General features: G+C 39.4%; 1 protein-coding gene and 1 long non-coding RNA gene across 3 annotated transcripts in view; one reads left to right on the top strand and one right to left on the bottom strand.

The window, feature by feature from the left end:
- Positions 1-18,380, bottom strand: part of VAPA (VAMP associated protein A) — a 44,898-nt gene extending 26,518 nt beyond the window's left edge. Inside the window, exon 1 of one of the 2 annotated variants that reach the window (XM_049620435.1) lies at positions 18,099-18,380. In XM_049620435.1, coding sequence (XP_049476392.1) covers positions 18,099-18,177 — 79 coding nt within the window. In that variant the 5' untranslated portion in view covers positions 18,178-18,380. The remainder of the gene's footprint in view (positions 1-18,098) is intronic. The other variant, XM_049620436.1, reaches the window with a different exon arrangement.
- A 234-nt stretch (positions 18,381-18,614) lies between these two features.
- LOC125914829 (uncharacterized) lies at positions 18,615-19,944 on the top strand. Its single transcript, XR_007455446.1, has 2 exons — positions 18,615-18,721; positions 19,078-19,944. It is a non-coding gene; the product is annotated as an uncharacterized LOC125914829 (long non-coding RNA).
- Positions 19,945-20,676: the final 732 nt, after the last annotated feature.

Raw genomic sequence — 20,676 nt, 5'->3', positions numbered from 1 at the left:
AAAGAAAGAAAGAAAGAAAGAAAGAAAGAAAGAAAGAAAGAAAGAAAAAAAAGAAAAAGAATTACCTTAAAGTCAGGATAGGGATCAACTTTGCAGGGAAAGAGATAGTAACTGGGATTGGGTACAAGAAAGGTTTTTAGAATAATAGCCAAGTTCTAGTTCTTGTCTTAGGCAGTGATTACATGGGTATTCACTTTTTGACAATTCTACAAACCATACATATTTTTCATTTATGCAAAACAATTTTTTTTAGAAAAGCCGATCCTTGATGTAACCTATAAAAAAAAAACCTGAAAACAACAGTGAAAAGCAGTTTGGATGAGAAAGTGAACATCTGAAGCAATTTATGTAAAAACCAATATTCATGTTTTGAGGACTACTAAAAATCCCTGTACTGAGGAAAATCCTGTTAGGTGTCTAACGTAAATGCTTAGTTTAACATTTACAAACAATTACTAAAAGCATCCATTTTTTTTATTTTTTATTTTTTAAAATTGACATCCAAATTAGTTAGCATATGGTACAACAGTGATTTCAGGAGTAGATTCCTTAATGCCCCTTACCCATTTAGCCCATCCCCCCTTCCACAACCCCTCTAGCAATCCTCCATATTTATGAGTCTCTTCTGTTCTGTCCCCCTATTTTTATATTATTTTTGTGTCCCTTTCCTTATGTTCATCTGTTTTGTCTCTTAAAGTCCTCATATGAATGAAGTCATATGATTTTTGTCTTTCTCTGACTAATTTCACTTAGCATAATACCCTCCAGGTAGATTTCATTCTTTTTGATTGCTGAGTAATACTCCATTGTATATATACCACATTTTCTTTATCTATTCATCCATCGATGGACATTTGGGCTCTTTCCGTACTTTGGCTACTGTTGCTAGTGCTGCTATAAACATGGGGGTGCATGTGTCCCTTTGAAACAGCACACCTGTATCCCGTGGATAAATGCCTAGTAGTGCAATTGCTGGGTCGTAGGGTAGTTCTATTTTTAGTTTTTTGAGGAACCTCCATACTGTTTTCCAGAGTGCCTGCACCAGCTTCCACTGCCACCAACAATGCAAAAGAGATCCTCTTTCTCCGCATCCTCGCCAACATCTGTTGTTGCCTGAGTTGTTAATGTTAGCCATTCTGACAGGTGTAAGGTGGTATCTCATTGTGGTTTTGATTTGTATTTCCCTGATGATGAGTGATATTGATGAAAGCGTCCATTTTAAGATGACCTCATAGTATACTAGTCACGAATCACAGCTACCATACATACATCCTATGTTAGAGATGAAATTTTACTGTTTATATGTAAATTTCACTATTTATATTCCATATAAAACAAGAAAATTACACAAAATAGTTTACATTTATGTGTACTCATCAACTGGAAAAAAAAAAGCTACAGTCAAAATAACCCTACCTTTTACAATTACATGGGTTGTTTCCTCCTTTAGTCTCACTTTTAAGCAGCCACCACATTTTCTGTCACTAAGTATTCTAATTCCAACTACAATTGTTATTACTTACAATTGTTATTCCAACTACAATTGTTATTTTGTTATAGCCAAAATCCTATACCCAGAAACAAATTCTAAAAATCAGAAATGTAACACACACAAATATTGTCTCTATGTAAAAAAAACTCTGAACATAAATCTGTAAAAACCTGGAAGCTAAAATCTCAAAAATGTAGCGCAAGTTGAAGTCACCTCATCCAGAAGGAGGTCCCAAGTGGGAATGGCCTGCCTCCTTTACCTAAAAATATTTTTCCAGCATGAAATACCCTTTATACTCAGTATACCTAAAATGCTAGCATTCAGAGCAATGATTTCCTTCTAAATAGTGGGACCCTTATTCTCCAAACCCACAATCTTAAAAGGAACCCCAATAAGCTTAAAAAAGTACAACCACTCTGACTAAACAATTTTTTAAAATGTTGTCACCCATCCACATTTTGATACGAACTGCCAATGAAGTTTTCTTGATGAGTTTAGGTGCAAAGAAAAATGAGTTGTGGAAGAGAACAGTTGGCTTTTTCCCCAACACTGTATTGAAAATTTTCATACAAAGAAATTGAAATCATTGTAAACAATCATATACCCATTACCTAGATTCTACAATTAACATTTTGTTGTATTTACTTTTAAGACTTATCTATTTCATCTCTCTGCCCATCCATCTTATTTTTAATGCATTTCAAAATAAGCTGAAGACATCAGTACACTCACTTCTAAACACCTCAATATGCGTATCAATTTGAGTTCACTATTTGCTTACTCTGAAAAGAATCAAATTTTAATTCATGATAAGCAGTAGTACAGAGCATAGAGCATTTTAGAAATAGAAAAGGCCTCTGAGGGGCACCTGGGTGGCTCAGCTGGTTAAGCATCCAACTCAGCTCAGGCCATGATCTTGCAGTTCACGAGTTCAAGCCCCGCATCAAGCTCTGTGCTGACAGCTCAGAGCCTGAAGCCTGCTTCAGATTCTGTTGTCTCCTTCTCTCTATCCCTCCCCTGCTCATGCCCTCTCCCTCCCTCCCTCCCTCCCTGCCTCTCTCAAAAATAAATAAAAGCATTAAAAGAGAGAGAGAAGAAAAAGGAAAGACATGCCTCTGAGATGAAGCTTAAAATAAGTAGGCAACATACATGAACATTAATTCATGAACTCTGTGACTTCCATTTATTTATTTATTTTTCCAATATATGAAATTTATTGTGTGACTTCCACTTAGATGACCTACTCAGAGGCCTATTAGGAGAGGAGTCTCTACTGGCCTCTAGCATTTCTACATGTTTTGCCAATAGGAGGCCCTGGGGCTTTCATCCAGACTATCTTCTCAAGGATGTCTTTAAATAGTGAACAGTCTTGGAAAACAATGTCTCCTTCCTAAGGAGAGAACAGGTTTGCTTACTGGCTAGTAAAATAGGTCTTCCTCTAAGAAAAAAGGTCAGGTAAGTTTCCATGTAGCCCATTAGGAAAGATTCAGGCTCCCTACGCTCAAGGGACAGTCTCACCTATGACACAGAACCACTATGGGAGCAGCATCTGCCTAAACTGAACCCGTGTGTTGCCCTTTGAGGAGGCAAAGGAAATTAACACAAATAAAAAGCTTGTGCTGTATGTAGTGTCATGAAGAATAAAGTCCTTTGTCTCTAAACCCGGGGATCACATATATCTTTTCTACCAATATTCATAAAATTGTAGTACACTCAATTTTTAGACCCTTTAGTTCTTGACAAGATCTTTCTGCGTTCTTGGCTATAAGGAACAGACTCAGTTAGCAGCCCCTGTATGATTAAAAACAGACAGTACAATGAACCAAAGCATGAATCTTGGAGGAGAAATATGACTGACCACACAATTCACACAATACATAGTCTATACCTCTCAATGGCACTTCTCACTTACTTTTTTATATACATGTCTTATCCAACAAAACTACAAGCTCCCCTAAAAAGAAACATTCACTTCCTCCTTGAATGAACTGAAGTAATTAACACAGACCTTAAGTCATAGTAGCTGTTCAATATTATTTGTTAAGTAAATACACACTGGAAGTATCGTTGGGACAGTCACATGAATTCTTTTTCATCAACATACAACAATGACAAAAATGTCAGAAATATGTATGTTCTGTTTCAAATGCTACGACTCTAGGTCTTCATAAGTCATTTATGTTGACCGTTACATTTTTACTCCTTCATCCTTCCTTTATTGAAACAGAAAAGGTAAAAATTCTAATAAGGAAAGCTGGATGCTCAGCTCAAACACATAAATAATTCTGCTGCAGCAAAGCAGGTGATGACTACACTTCATTCAATGTTTCCACAGGTTTTAGCAAATTAATAGCTATATCACTGATTAAACAGTTTTCCAGTTACATGAAGATGACACTGAGTACCTGTCATACTAAATTATGTATGTGAAGTAGATACAGTATAGTATACAGAATATCAATTAAGAATTTGCACAGTAATAGTAGCATGGCAGTAACAGTAAAAATAGTGTTAACAACAAAAAAATTTTTTATAACAGCTAGCCTTTATTGAGCCTTCACCCTGTATCAAGAACTCTGCATGAATTATGTCCCTCATAGGCTTTAGCAAGACACTTTATTATCCCCATTTTACAGATAACTTGCCTGCAACAAGTTAAAACACCTGTCATAAACTACAAAGCAGTGGAAGTTGATAGTCAAACCTGGTCTGATTCCAGAGCCTGAACTCTCATAAATTCTATATGTATTTTATGCAAACTACCTACCTACAATTGCTTCCTAATTCATAAGCATTCCAGGCAGATTTCTGCAGCAATAAAGCATGAAACTGCAGTCAAATCATTAATATATGATAATGATTTTTAAATGGATATATTTCCCTTGGTCCCACATACAGGTCAACAACTGAGTATTTCCTGAAATAAGTATCATAAATACTGAGAAAATATCCTATGTTTTTACATCCAAGAAAGCCCTATAACATTTTCTTTAGAATTTTTAAAAATGAAGTCACCTTAATTTATTTCATTTTCTATATTTTTTTTCAAACACATTGAAATCTCAGACTTGAATGTCGGGTCCACAAAGACTGGGTCTTTGTTCTGTTCTCTACCATATTCCAGCAGCTGTAAAAATCCCTGGCATAGAGGGTAGTGAATAAATACTATATTGTACAAATATTTTTGTCCAAATAAACAGAGTACTACTTTCTGGAAAACAAAATGACTCAATGCTATTCAAGAAGGTTTTAAAAACACTAAACATATTTTGTTATAAAGTTTCACTAACATTAATTATAAAAATATGGATCCTGACATTAATAATGTATCATGAATACATGATGAGAGTGCATCACAAAAAAATCTCCAAAATACACTGAATACAGAAGTGTGTAGCCATTCAAAAAAAAAAAAAATCAATTTTCCCATTCTAGGGTCTTAAAATCATAGTTAAAAGAATTCATCAATAAGCAGGAACCATGTCTTATTTCTCCTCTACCACTTTCAAATAATGTAGTAGTGTTCTGATCACACAGTTAAATACTCACTCATTACCTTCACATGGAAAAGCACCTAAGTAAAATGTCAAAACATCTATTTTCTTTGTTCCTTTGGAAGCCTTTTGGAGAGGGAGGGGCTAGTTCCTGTCATCAATGGTGTACTATGACTTTCATAAAAACTGTAACACAGTACACTGGTTTTGAGGCTTAAGAGCTAAAACTATTAACCAGGTGATTGACCCCGACCAAATCACTTAACTTCTCCAGGACAGTCTAACCCCTGCAGTAGACAGGGGTCATTAGTAAACAGAATGACCTTCCAAGGCTCCTCTGGGCTTTAAAATTATGTAACATTACGGGGGCGCCTGGGTGGCTCAGTCGGTTAAGTGTCTGACTTCGGCTCAGAGCATGATCTCACGGTTCATGAGTTCAAGCCCTGCATCAGGCTCTGACAGCTCAGAGCCTGGAGCCCGCTTCGGATTCTGTGTCTCCAACTCTCTCTGCCCCTCCCCTGCTCATGCACTCTCTCTCTCTCAAAATTAAAAGTTAAAAAAAAAATAAAGTGACATTATGATCAACTTCACCTACTGCCTATCTTCTACTCCATGGTAAAATGGCAGATAATTCAATCCTAAATTCTCACAGCCTTATTAACATTTTGCATAAAGTTATTGTAAACATTTTAGAAGTGTTTTTTCAGATCTTTTGATGCATAGGCTGTTCACTCTGACTTTAACAATCCCAGTGTCTTGAAAACAGGAAGGAGAGCATAAACAATAAATTATCTTTTCACAGAAATGAAGTATCCTTCTGATTTGTAACTTTATACAAATTATGTCCTTCCACTGTGTAACCATCTACTAAAGAAAAGATGCACACACACCTAAAAAATTATTTGAAAGAGAACATTTCCGTTCACGGCCAAACATGAAGGATGCACGCTACTTAATTTAACATCTTCATTAAAATAGAAGTGCTCCCTATCTGAAGAGTTTAGAAAAGTTTTTAAAGTCTAGATAAGATGGTAGGAAATAAAAGGAAAATGCATATTTGGAGAGAAATTAAAATAAATGTTTTTAGCACCATTTACAGATCTAAAATTCTTGAAAATATTTGTACTATGAGAATATAAGTATGCAGAATTATACACACAAAATATATAAAAAGAAATATATCAAATGTTAACAGAGGTTATTTCTAGGTGGTAAGATTGAGTAATTTTTATTTGCTTTACACTTTTCCATCCTTTTTCAATTCTCTACATTAAGCACTTATTTTATAATCAGATGGGACTTTTAAACATGTACACATATTAGTTTCATTTGTTCATAAAATCTTTTATTTGTAACGTGCTGGAGGAAAACTGAAAAGATTCAGAAAAACACATCTGAGGATTTCACTGTTATTGAAGTTTTTGGCAGTGGGAAAAGTACTCAGCAAACAAGACCAAGTGATTCATCTTCCCTGATAAGTTATAAAGGTAATTTTTTTAATAGAGAAAACAACTAAACAGGAAACAAAGATACCCTATACCTTTAAAAGTATGGTAGTCACTCCAATTCATGTCAGATTATCCAAGTACTAAAGTAAATATATATATATATACACATATATATATATAAACGGATATATGTATGTACATGGATATATATGGAAGCACAGAGCTACAAAATAAAAGCTGTAAAAATGCAGGCCCATAAGAAACCTAACAAATTGTATTGCAAGCTAAGTATTTTAAAGTCCTCTCATGTTAATTCTTTTTTAGTTAATATCTATTTGTAAAAATGGTAACTGAATTTAATCACACCCTTAAAAAGCTAAAATACACATTAACTACACTAGTTCATTTAAACCTGAATTTTAAAAACAGTGCAAAATGTTCACGATTACTCTAGTTATAAGAACATTCCAAATGCCAGTGAAAAGCAGCCAGGCAAACTATGTCATATCAATGACAAGTCTTCAAAAACATCTATGTGAATGTTTTTCCCATAAAAATTTAAGACACTGGTTTTAGATTATTTTCATAAAGTGAAGTATGTGGACAATCATGAAGTTGAACATATTTTCACAAATTATGAAGTCCAAACTTGTTTAAGCAATGAATTTATTATGAAGAACAAAAATCACACTTAAGAGTTTATTATAAAGATATAAAGAGTCTCTAGGACACAGGAAATGAAGTATAGCTGGCCTCAAAAGAAGAGGCTGCATTCAAGAGAAACTGGTTCCTGGGACCTCAAGATCTCTGGCCTGCTTTTCTCTCCCTCTTCTCTCTCAACGGAGTTGCTTCTGCTTAAACCTGGCACAAATCAGCCTGCTTTAAAGACCTAAAGCCTATCATCTAAACTAAGTGTGTTTAAAGGGGCGGCATCAAAATTTTGACTAATCGGTCATCAGCATATGTATTGGTTGGCCCTGGGTTAGGTGCTCACCATGAAACAATCAACACTGGGGGAAGAGGGATCCTAAAAATCTATCTGCTGCTTAGAGCCACCTGGCTCTTTAACAGAATCTATAAACAGGAGCCATTCTCAGAGAAGTAAATACCCCCAAACAAACTTATCATACTTCTTACAAGAGACCATCAATTGATGCCAATAGCAAGAGCTCAAAGAAACGACACATTTATATACAGTTATGATTTACAAATTAGATTTAGATATATAAATAAGATCTACTTTGAGATAATAATGGTTTTCTATTTGTCTTTATATACCTTGATTTGTGATCTGTTACTGGAAGGTTGCAAACATTAGACTTGTTTTCTATTTACCTTTCTATAACTTGTCTTATTATTAAAAAAAATTAAGACCTCAGACTGTTTAACACTTAAAATATTAATTAAAAATTAAACAAAATAATACAGGAAGGACAAATGAAAACCTTCTGATCTCATCTTCCGAAGCTATCTAGTAACAAAACAATTTTAAGTTTTTCTCTCTTATTAAAAAAAGAGTTCACTGTATAAAAAAAGAGTTCACTGTAGAAGTCCTGGAAAACAGAAAAGTAAAAATACAAAAGACACTCACATCCTGAAGTAGAGCCAATGACTTGTTAACATTTTCTTTCCAATCTTTTTTCTTGCACATATTAACATAAACAGGCTCATATTTATGCAACTTTTTAATGCGGAAGTAAGGCTGTTACCACCAATCAACATCACTAAAACTGGGAAAACCAGACACTGTCTATCCCTGATGTGACACAATTCCATCCATGAATTATTTTTACCACCAAATACTGACCTAAATCTAATCAAGCCCTCAAATCTAAATCCAAATTTACAGGAAAGACATCCCACACATACCGAGACTATTTGACAATTCAACCACCTGATCTTCTCAACAAGAGTATGATTTAAAAAAAAAAAAAAGTGGGGGAAGCAGTGTTTAAAATTAAGACTCGGATACACGACAAACAAATGCAATGCGTAAGCTGAAGAAACCAGCTAAAAAACAGACATACAGGGGAGACCGGGTGGCTCAGACACTTAAGCATCAGCTGAGGTCATGATCTCACCATTCCTGAGTTTGAGCCTACCTCAGACTATACATTGACAGTGCAGAGCCTGCTTAGGATTCTCTCTCTCTCCCTCTTTCTGTCTGTACCCTGCTTGCTTTCTCTCTCTCAAAATAAATAAACTTTAAAAACTAAAAAATAGAAGTACATACAACTGGGGAAATCTTCAACAGGTTAAATATTAGATGATGATAAATAATTATTTTTGGTTTTAAGATAATGACATCACAACTATGTAAAGAAAATGTCTCTGTTTATTAGAAAAGCAAACTCAAGTATTTAGGTTTGAAATGTCGTTATCCAGAATCTATACAGCAGCTGGGGCGCCTGGGTGGCTCAGTAGGTTAAGCGTCCAACTTCGGCTCAGGTAATGATCTCACAGTTCGTGAGTTCGAGCCCCACCTAGGGCTCTGTGCTGACACCTCAGAGCCTGGAGCCTGCTTTGGATCCTATGTCTCCCTCTCTCTGTCCCTCTGCCACTCACGATTTGTCTCTCTCCCTCACTCTCGAAAATAAACATTAAAAAAAAAAAATACAACAGCAAACAAAAACTAAACAAATATAAAATGCTAATAATCATTAAACTTAAGTATATGAAATTTAAGTATATAAAAGTTCATTATGCTTTTATGAATGTTTGAAAGCTTTCATAAGAAGTTTTAAACTTTTTATCTAGTAATCTGTGTCCCATTTCAGTTATAATAAACAAGGATTTGCATACAATAGCTCCCTTCTTACATTTAATTTTCTTCTAAAACAACTTTTTAAGGTTGAGGATCCATCCTGTATTAACCACTTTCTCCTCTGAAAGGCAGATAAGACTTCAATGAATCTATCAAGGTTAAGATACAAAAGCACAAGAAAAAGATCAGGAAGTGCCTCTAAAAAAATAAAAGGGTGCTTGCTAACTCTCTTCACAGAACATCTCTGCATGGTAAAGGAAGGACTTACTTAAAGGAAATTAAAAGGTAACTAATACAGGGGCACCTGGGTGGCTCAGTCCATTATGCATGTGACTAGATTTCAGCTCAGGTCATGATCTGAATGTAGTGAGATCAAGCCCCACAGGTTCCACACTGGGCCTCTGTACTGGATGTGGAGCCTGCTTGAAGATTCTCTCTCTCTCTCTCTCTCTCCCTTTACCCCTCCCCTGCTCGCTTTCAGTCTAAAATATAAAATTAATAAAAGGTAACTAATGCAGTAAACCAATAAGAAAATTACCAATACTGACAATCAGAAAATATTAAACTCTGAAGTATAAATCAAGTTTTCCCAATTCCTTACACTATAAAACCCTGGATTGTGGGTAACTTGGTCTGCAAGTGTTCCGCAAGACAAGCAAGCATTTTCAATAAATTTCAACTTGATAAATGAGTGATATATTGCAATACGAGTAGTACATGATGCCAAACATCACATGATCACAACTGAGCCAATGGTTAAATTCGCTTTGATACACAAGAGCTTTGAATTACAGCAGGTTTCCGGAACAAATTATGCTCACAAACCAATGTTTTACTGTATATTATTTTGTCTATGTTACTGAAAAATCGTGTTTTCTTTTTGTTCTCAGATGTCACACATATTCAAAATCCTTAGGGCCAGAACACCCAGGAAATCACCTAATCCTGCCTCTCACTCCACAAATGAAAAAGGTGAAGCACAAAAAAGAAAAAAAAGAAATCTATGGTTAGTCAGCTTTTAACAAAATGCCCTATTATCCCTTTCCCGAAACTAAAAAATTTTAAAACCACAACTACCTGCAAAGGCAGATGAAAAACCTTACAGAAAAAAGATCCAAGACGAAAAACATGGGAATTATAGGAGAAACCACTGGAGTCCTATCAATACATCAATTTTTATTGGGCAATCACCCATGCCAGATCCTGTTACCATGGATGTAAAAATAAAAGAAATGAATATATCCTCAAGTAGTTAACCTAAAGTTTGGGAGAGAAAAAATACGTAAATATAAATACTATGTTATGTGGTATGTAAGTGCTGATTATCACAGATAAGCACAAGCTTCAATAGTGGCCTGAAGAAAGCAGTGACCAACTTGGACTGCAAGAATCCAAGGCTTCACAAAAGGAAGAGATTCTTGGAGACTCCTTGACAGATATGAGGGAGAATAATATTCTGGACAGAGCATGTGCAAAGTCTTGCAACAGCTTAAAGCGTTTGGGAAAATGGTTTCATATAACCTAAAGCTATGTGTAGAAGAGAAATGGGGTGGCAGGCAGCGGATTCTGGACTTTTTCATCTACATAATGGGAAAATATGCCAGGTTCTTTATTAACCAAGGGAGCAAGAATATGAGGTTTGCATTTTACAAAGGGTAGTTCTAGCAGCAGTGTGGCTAGAGAGACACTAGAGAAAAGCAGGCCTGTTTACAGACTAGTAGAGAAAAGACAAGAGATAATCACCTGAAATAAACAATTCCCCAAAGCCCAGACTTCTCCCTGAAAAACACATCCATATAACCAAAACCTACTAGTTACCTTTTCATTAATATCTTGAAGGGTCCTAAACACATCTAACATACCTAATGAGATGAGGATCCTCATCCTACCACTCTCCCACAACCCCAAGTAAAATGCATGTGGTCCTCATTCAAATATCCAGTGTTTCTTTTTGTAAAATTTTTTTTAAATATTTATTTTTGAGAGACAGAGACAGATCGTGAGCAGGGGAGGGGCAGAGGGAGAGAGAGGGAGACACAGAATCTAAAGCAGGCTCCAGGCTCTGACCTGTTGGCACAGAGCCCAACGTGGGGTTCGAACTCATGGACTGTGAGATCATGACCTGAGCCAAAGTCGGACCCTTAACCGACTGAGCCACCCAGGCGCCCCTCCAGTGTTTCCTTTTTTAGCTCAGCACACAGCACCACCATTCCTCCAGTTACATAAGCGAGGAATCTCAGAGACGGCCAAGATACCTGTACTCTCAGTGAGCATATCTAATAGACCACCAAGTTTCACTGGCTTGATCCTCCTGAACTTTTCACCATCTCTAATACCAGTCCCTCAAATCAAGTAGTCACCTCTTGCCTGGACTGAGGAAACTAATTCATCTCTATCTCCCTTCTAATACTACTTTATGTTACCAGAATTATGTTTTTTTTAAGTTTATTTATTTATTTATTTAGAGAGAAGCAGAGACCGTGTGAATGGGGGAGGAAAAGAGAGAGAAGACAGAGAATCCCCAGCAGGCTCAGCACTGTCAGCATGGAACCCATGAAACTGTGAGATCATGACCTGAGCCTAAACCAAGAGGTGGACATTTAACCAACTGAGCCACCCAGGTGCCCCCAGAATTATGGCTTTTTTTAAATACAAATGTGATTATCACTCCATTCCCTCTATTTCTACCATTCCACCCACTTAAATCTCTCAGTGGGCTAGGATGAAAACAAAACTCTTTAGTCAACCTACAAACCAACACCACACTCACCTTGGCTGTCTCCACTACTGTTACACTGACTCAGGCTTGTAAATAACATGAGATATTACTTTAACAGGTTAAGTAACAGTAAACGCTTCATGTTCCCTCCTGCCACAGGATCTTTGTAAACACATGCTGCTTCTACTGTATTTTTCTTTCTTTTTCACCTAGGTTAATAGCTTCTACTCATATTAGAAAATCTTAATCCAATTGCGTCTTCCCTGACCAGGAAGATATTTTACTTTTTTTTAAATTTTTTTTTAATGTTTATTCACTTTTGAGAGAGAGCGCGCAAGCAGGGGAGAGGCAGAGAGAGATGACACAGAATCCAAAGCAGGCTCCAAGCTCTGAGCTGTCAGCACAGAGCCCAATGCAGGGCTCGAACCCATGAATTGAGAGATCATGACCTGAGGCGAAGGCAGACGCTTAACTGGCTGAGCCACCCACGTGCCCCTATTTTTTTACATTTTTATAGCACTACACTCCTCTTCATAGTTACATTTCCTTCTTCTAACTAGGCAATTAGTGTCTATCTCTCCCATTAGAACTGCCTCATGAAAACAAAGATTGTATTTTACTCAAACTATAATTCTAACACTTATTCAACACTTACTACATAGAGCAGAAAGTCAAATCTTTATTGTATAAACAAATTAAAATAAGTGAATTTAAAAGTAAAGCTTCATTAAAGGGTACAGATTCAAGAATTATCTCTGGGATGTAGAAATACAGATTTTAATTAGTAGACATACAGAGTATTTCTGTATGAGTAATCACGATGCCACCAAAATATTAAAAAGAAGGAAAGACGCACAGGCTTGGGTTGTAAAAAACAAAAAAAAACAAAAAAAAACACCTGTTTGGGATATGTTGAGTTTGAAGTGTCTGAGTTACAACTCAAATCCAGATAGTCACCAAGTAATTCTAAAACTGACAGCAAAGTCCCAATTAAAATACAAATTTGAGGGACACCTGGGTGGCTCAGTCGGTTAAGCACCCAACTTCAGGTCAGGTCATGATCTCAGTGTTCATGAGTTCAAGCCCCCTGTCCGGCTTCTGTGCTGACAGCTCAGAGCCTAGAGCCTGGTTTGGATTCTCTGCCTCCTTCTCTCTCTCTGCCATTTTCCTGGCTTGTGCGCTCTCTCTCTCAAAATTAAACAAATAAACATTAAAAAAAAAAAAAAATACAAATTTGAGTGTGTACCAACATGTGCAAAGAGAGCAAGGAAAAGAAAGAGAAGCCATCAAAACAATGAGACTGAACAAGGAAAGTTTACAGAGATAAAACAAAAAACAAATCAGAACCTCAGAAACATTAGCATTTAAAAAGCCCACAAATGAGACAATAAAGGGAGCAAATTAGAAAATTAGAAGTATATGGAAGTGAAAACAATTGTTTAAAAAGTGGAACTGCCAATAATGTCAAGTGCCAAAGAGAGATAAAAATTGGAAATGATCAATGTGGTTGGCAATCAATAAGCAGTGAGGAGAGAATAGTACTACAGTGAACAGGAGGTGAGATACAGGAGAGATAGTGAATGAACATGGACTATTTTTCCAAGAAGTTTGACTGCAAAGGAAATGAGGGGCAGGGAGGGACATGTACCAGAAGGAGTTGGGAGTCAAAGAAGTATTTTGTTTGCTTCTTTTTAAAATGAAAAAACTAAGTGTATTTATATGTTTAAAAGAAGAACCCAGTGGTTGAAAACATGAGAGGGAAAATATCTGAGGGAACATGGTCTAAGCATGAGTCATGAGGGATTTTACCTTAATCAACAAAAACAGCAGAACAAACAAGCTTGGATATGAGGAGGGTTTTTCTTTCTCAGGCAAGAAAGTATGGATGTGTGCAGATGAGCAGGTGTTACAAGAGAAGACAGCACAAAATGGAAGGGCTTAAATGCCATACTAAAAAAAAAAAAAAAAAAAAAAAAATCAGACTTTTATCCAGTGGGCAATCAAGAGCTACTTGAAAGCTTTTAAGGAATGGAGTAGTAAGATGTCATCCGTGGCCCAGGAAAGGGGGGAAATCACCTCAGGGATCTGATGCAGCCACTGTGAAATAGGAGCTGATGCAAAACACCTAAAAATGTGCCAAGTATCTGCCAAGAGCAAAAGTACTCTCTATCCTCATTTGTACTTCTCAGTAACGTGCTATTCAAAGATGCTCTGGCTGACACACCACAGGTTCCTGGGGTCCTCAGAAAGCTTAATTTTCTTTATTGGCATGATATTGTGACGGGCCACCTTCAACACAATGGTTTTGCTCTATTTTCCTTTCTTGGATTATTAGTAGGAAGAATATGTTCACAATTTATTTTAGCATTTTCTAAATTTCCTTCTTCCAACTTTTCTCCAAAACTACTAGTAACTAGGAAAAACAAAATGTATACTACAAAGGAAGAAATTTCATAATAATAAAAAATTTAAGGACAAAAAAATAGCCTCTCATATGTTAACATCAAATTTCAAATCTGAATTCTGTGTCAAATTACTGCCAGGGTTTCAACATAATTTGAAAATACCTACCTCTTTTTCATTAAACCAATGCAACAGAAGAGCTACTGTAGAATTCGTTACACCATTACAAAAGCACTTTCATATATTGACAATCATATCAAACAAAAAAATTTTTTAATGTTGACTTATTTTTGGGAGAATGCAAGCAGAGGAGGGGCAGAGAGAGGGGGACGGAGGATCGGAAGCTGGCTCGCGCTGACAGGCTAACAGCAATCAAGTCTGGATGTGGGGCTTGAACTCACGAACCTCGAGATCATGACCTGAGCCGAAGGCTGGACGCTCAACCGACTGAACCACCCAGGTGCCCCTAAAACAAAATTTTTAAGTAAGATACAAAGGTATTTAAAAAATGCATTAAACTGGTATCTGTTTCTCCATAATTGTGCAAAATGCTGATAATTCGTACCAAGATGATTGTTAGGCATGTGACAGAAAAATTCACCACCTATTCTCAGAATGATTAAATGAGTCACTTAAGAGAATCCATCCTAGTCACACGTAGAGTTCAAACTAATTCGAATAAACCTACTGAATGATAAAGAATTTTGCAAACTATCTTTAAATAGACTTAAACTAAAATTTACAGGTGATTTAGGGCAAGTCAGAATGAAATTACTTTATAGCCTTATCAAACTAAGCATACACTGTTGATTCTAAATGAGTCTCCTAGTGTTGAACTGTGCAACCGAATACAAAGCAAATGATTTACCTCTGACTAGAAGAATAAGATTAAGAAAGAAAGAATCAAATGACACCAAAGGTCACCTCCCAGTTCATCCTATCCCTCCTCCTTCCCAATCCTCTCCTTTATCCCACCCTAGAACAGAAGCACACAGCAAACTGACAGGGTACTTAAGTATAAGCCACATGTTCTCTCCTGTCAGGGGTTGAGTAAACAACCACTCCCTAGCCCAATCCTTCCCCCCAAAATGAAAATAAGCCTCTTCTAAGAAAGCTTCCTAACGGGCCGGGCTTCTTCACTCAAGTTTTGCCTCTTGTTACAGCACCTATCTGCCTTTTACGTCTCCCTCACTAGTCTCAGAGTTCTTCAAGGGCAAAGATAAAACCTAACACAGTTTACTGTTTAACCGTATACTTTTCCCATTAAACTACAAACTGTAAATCCTTTCCCCACCTTGTTTAGCACTCAAGGCCTAAACAGAAACTAGTAACTTGAATTAGTCTTAATCAAATATAGGGATGGCACAAAGCTTTCAGTAAGTGTTCGCTAAGTGGCCCAGCTGAATGTGTTTCTATAAACATTTCAGTGAAACACTTTTTTTAAAGTCAATTTTAAAAAGTGGTTATAGATGTCCAAACTTTTAAAAATGGTCCTCGTGAATTACTTTCATCCTAACACAAGAAGAACCTGTTCTCTAATCATAAGTAATAACTCTTCAATACCTGAAGTAAGTGAACTATATGAATATTACTGTGTAGGGTTTTAGGTGGTTTTTTTTGTTTTTAGCTTGTTCTCCACTATTATTAGTCTCTTACTATGGCAACATTACAACTTCTCTAGGGAGAAAGCTTCAAACTCTGTAGACATTTCCTGGCCTAAAATTGGCTTTTTAAAGATTCTAAGTCCCTGGGGCGCCTGGGTGGCTCAGTCGGTTGAGCATCCGACTTCGGCTCAGGTCATGATCTCGTGGTCCGTGAGTTTGAGCCCCGCGTCGGGTTCTGTGCTGACAGCTCAGAGCCTGGAGCCTGTTTCAGATTCTGTGTCTCCTTCTCTCTGACCCTCCCCCATTCATGCTCTGTCTCTCTCTGTCTCAAAAATAAATAAACGTTAAGAAAAATTAAAAAAAAAAAATCAGTTTAAAAGATTCTAAGTCCCTAATGGTAATACATACATGCTCATCTAGTAAAAGAAATTTACTCTGTAAACTCAGCCTGTCAAAAAGTAAAAGCAAAAATTCTTTTAACTTCTCAAAAATATGTTATATACAATTATAGAGATTTACATTAAATTCCTCCAACCAAAGATAATGTCTACCTAAAATAAGTTAATTTCATGATTCCCCAAAGGTGGTTTTTTTTTCTTTCAGCTAAAGCTATGTGACAGCATGCCACACACATGAACTTGTTACAATAAGACGCACTTAGTGCCCCTCAAAATATTTAAGAGTGGTCTTGAAACCCTTACTAGAAAAGGAGCTCACATTTCCACTCAAAGATATTTGGAAATGTACTACAAAGCTTACAAAATAAAGAAGTTACACAATATTACTCTCATAATACCAGAAGACAGTATTTTAAAATCCCTGAAACTATTCAAAACGTTTCCTATGGAAAACAATTGTTTTTCCTTTGGACTCAATCTTGTACAACAGCGAAGGATTTCATTTGTTTTAAGCACTGGAATAGCTGCACATTTCACAAAAATTTTCTCATGGTAACTGCTGAAATTGAAATACAAGATAAGGAATCATCCAAAAGGCGATTCGCAATACACTTAAACGAAGACAGCAAGGAATCTGCTTTTGGATCTCCACACACTTTCAGTATTCCTAAAAAGAAACTAGTTTAACTCTCTTCCCTAAAGTACCCAAATGGGCCTAGGGGCCCCTTAGATTGTTCCTCGGGAATCACCAAAATCGGACTAACAATTTATCACAGGCGTTGCTACAAAATATACAAGGACGCTCCAGAGCTGAGTAACACCTCATCAGCCCCCACATAAACCGCAACGTAAAGGCAAAAGTCACCAATACGGAAGATTCCGCAGCACATAAGCTAAGTTAAGGGGCTAAACAAGAGCAGACAAACACCAGGTCCGCCCCGCACGGAAGGTGAGCTGGAATGTCACACGGGAGGACCAGGAAGACGTCTACTATTAACCTACTACTATCAATTCCCGGGCTGACGCATAGCCTTCCTGCCCGCACGCGCTTGGGTCTCTGCCAACACAACCGGGTAAGTCATAACCAGAGAACTTCACGGGCTTCTCCGCCTCCCTAGCGCTCCAGGTACCTGACAGCGAGTTCTAAACAAGGTAAAAAGGGAGGCAGCAACTCCCTCTGCGAGGGCCGAGGGCCGGCTCCACCCAGGCCCTGCTCGAGGCCGAAGGGTGGTTCTCTCTCGGAACCGAGTCCAGGGCCGCCGCACCGCTGCCTCGCCTCTCGCCTCCCACCGCCGCTGACAGCCGGCGCCGGCGACCGACGCACTTGCGCCACCCCCAGAGCCCCCCTTCCCGCCGCAGACCAGAGCGCACGCTCTAAGGTTACCGCCCACCCACACCCTCCCAGACAACGCCCGACGGCCCTCGGGGGCCAAGGACAAGTGCCAGGCGCGGGCAGCGGCGCGGACAGCACCCGGGAGGCGCCCCCGCGGGACCGCAAGATGGCGGCGGCGGCGGCGCCAGGGCCGGGCCCCTCCGCCTCGCCCCGGCCGGCGCGCGCACCGAGGCGCGAGCGGGCGAGGGAGGGAGCGGGCCGGGCGCGGAGCAGGCGGGCCGAGGGCAGAAGCGGGGCGCAGCCGGAGAATGGAAAGTGCCGGGCCGTGGGGGAGGGGACGCTCACTCGCGGCCAGCCGCCGACCTTCCCTCGACCCCCCCCACCCACCCTAAATCTCGCCGTCCGCCCGCCCCACCCCGGTCAGCTGCCCTCTCCCTGCCTACCTTTGAATTTGAGGTCTGTGGGCGGGTCGAGGACCAGGATCTGCTCGTGCTTCGCCATGGCCCCGGAGGCGGACGCCATCGGAGAGACAGCGCAGAGCGGGGGCGCGCCCGCGGCGGCGGTTTGCTAGCTGGGGGCGGGGGACGACGGCGGCGCCGGCTCGGCCGAGCTCTATGATGCGGCCAGCTCACCGCTCCCGAACCCCCGACGCCTGCCGCTCTGTGGCCGGGCCACTGGGCCGCCGGCTGGGTCAGCAGCTCCGGGTCTCACAACTGACTCAACCCCACACCAGCCGCCGCGGCCACGCGCACTGCGATCCTCGGCGCCCCACGTGACGGCCCCTGCGTGCCTACGTGCGCGCCCCGGCGGCCGGGAGCCCCTAGCTCTCGTCCCGCCCTCAAGTCCTGCCCAGCGCGGCGCCGGCTGGTGCGCCTGCGCAATCTGGGCCTCTCGGCCGCCGGGAGCTCGAGCTGTCAAGGGAACGGGTGTGGGCAGGGGGCGGAGCTAAGCTCCGTGGCACCGACGCGATGCGCAACGCAGGGCAGAAGGGCGCAATCTTTGGTCACGTTTAGCTCCGATTACGAAACTGGAGTAACTGCTATAGCAGCACATCACCATCTTCCAAGTGAGAATGCCTAGTGGAAGGAAAGAGTGGTCAGGTTCATTCACTACAACTCCCAGCATACCAGTGGGGCCTGGCCCTTGTGCGGCACTGCGCGATGCTTGCTGGGAATTGTAGTAGTGGCTGTTTGTGGGCGGGAAGGAGACTGAGGTCCGTTGGCGGCGAATGGGGTGGGGCTCGCTGACGCTCATTTTTGGCTCTCAGATTTCGTCTCGTCTGTGCTAAGAAGAAAAAAAAAATTTTTTTTTTTTGAAAACTGACCCGAGATCTCCCGCTTAGAAATATAAAATATGCCCTGTGGAAAACAGGCCAGGATTTGTCAATCTGTTCTCTAAATCGACCCATCCCTCTGTTGGTAGGGCTACATTCTCTGTCGTATTCCAAGCCAACGTCTACTGCTTCCTGAATTCAATCCAGTGATGGAAAGCAAATGAGGAAACACCACGTTTAGGAAGCAAACGCGGCGTTGGAGAAATCTGACAAGGCACATTTACCAAGCTAGAAATAGAAGTCAAAATCTACAGCGTTCAGTTGCTGGCGTCTGTTCTTGGGTTTTATTAATGATAGACCAAAACCGAAACAGTTGTTCACGTTCCCGTATTGGAAATGAATTCCATCTGCGTCGTTATGATAGCGTGTAGTAAACTGAAGCAAATGAGGAAAATCTCGTGAGCAAAGGTGGTGACAAATCTTTCCCCGATTGCCAGGGTAATCAGGGACAGGAACATCAAATGAAACAAATGAACGTGCCGTAAATAAATCTGTCCAGTACTACTTGAAGTCTCTAGGAAGCACCACAAAAGAAAGGACATATTGATGCTGCCACCCCGAAGGAGGAGCCCAGTTTGTCTTGAAAATAAATGAGCAAATGAACAGTAATCTAAGCTTAGGCACAAAGTCCAAAGTTTTCAAGTGCAAAAAATGTATCAAAGCCCATCTGGGAATAGCTCTCCAGAATAGCTAACCTAGCATCCGCGGAAGATTGCACTACACAAGAAGAATGTATCTTAAGCCGTGAAAAACCTCGGAGGATGGGATGGGAGTGCTTAAATAGTTTGAAAAGTATATTCTAAATTTACCTTTACTTTGATTTCTTTTTATTCACAAAATTTATTTTGAAATTTCAATCATCATTAAAGGGAAATACAATGATTGTATGTTTATCAAAAGAGGGCTTAAGGTTAAAAAAAAAAAAAGGTAAGGTTAACAATTATTCCATAGGATGGTGTCTCACACATGTTTAGTTGTGAACCGACAACCCGAAGCTGTCACAACTTCCAGTATCTTTGCTTGCCTCGGAACTGTTATCCATGGGCAAATTAGCCTTGGCTGAACTGGCTTCTCCACGGCTAGACAGACATTTCTCTTACCGGAAAGTATTTGGGAATCCCAGTGTACAAACAGCAATTAGCAAGTATAACATGCTGAGGAAGTTCTCAGTCACTTCCATATGGGACAACGGTTGCCCCTTCACCATGAATTCAATGGGAAGCCTGAATTGGATGTATTCCAGTTTTCCAGTCCATTTAAGTCATCACCTTTGGGATCAACCGTTTTTGTCTTCTCAGTATAGCTTCAAATATCATATAGATATAGGTCTTAAACTCTATAAGAATTTAAATATCTGGTAGTCTAAGAATACATGAAACATCTTTGGAATAATTCCCCTATTACTATTTTAGAGCATTAAATTAATAATGACTCAGAGTCCTCCTGAATCGTCTATTCCTCATTAAATAGTGCACTATTTAAGTGGCTTCTGCTTTGGTATTTATGAATACGTTTCTTCCAGCAGTTCAAAGATCCTTACAAACATCATCACACTCTTCTCAGAACAACTGAATATCAGCAAGTTTTACTTTTGTTGTGAAATAGAGAAATGAAAACGCAGGTGAGAACATCTCATGGCAGTAACAGAGCTAAACTATGGGGGAGAAGTTGCCCAATTTTCCATCCTG

The sequence above is a fragment of the Panthera uncia genome (assembly GCF_023721935.1).
Source record: "Panthera uncia isolate 11264 chromosome D3 unlocalized genomic scaffold, Puncia_PCG_1.0 HiC_scaffold_8, whole genome shotgun sequence".
NCBI classification, from domain to species: Eukaryota; Metazoa; Chordata; class Mammalia; order Carnivora; family Felidae; genus Panthera; species Panthera uncia.
This window is presented reverse-complemented; position numbering and strand designations above follow the sequence as displayed.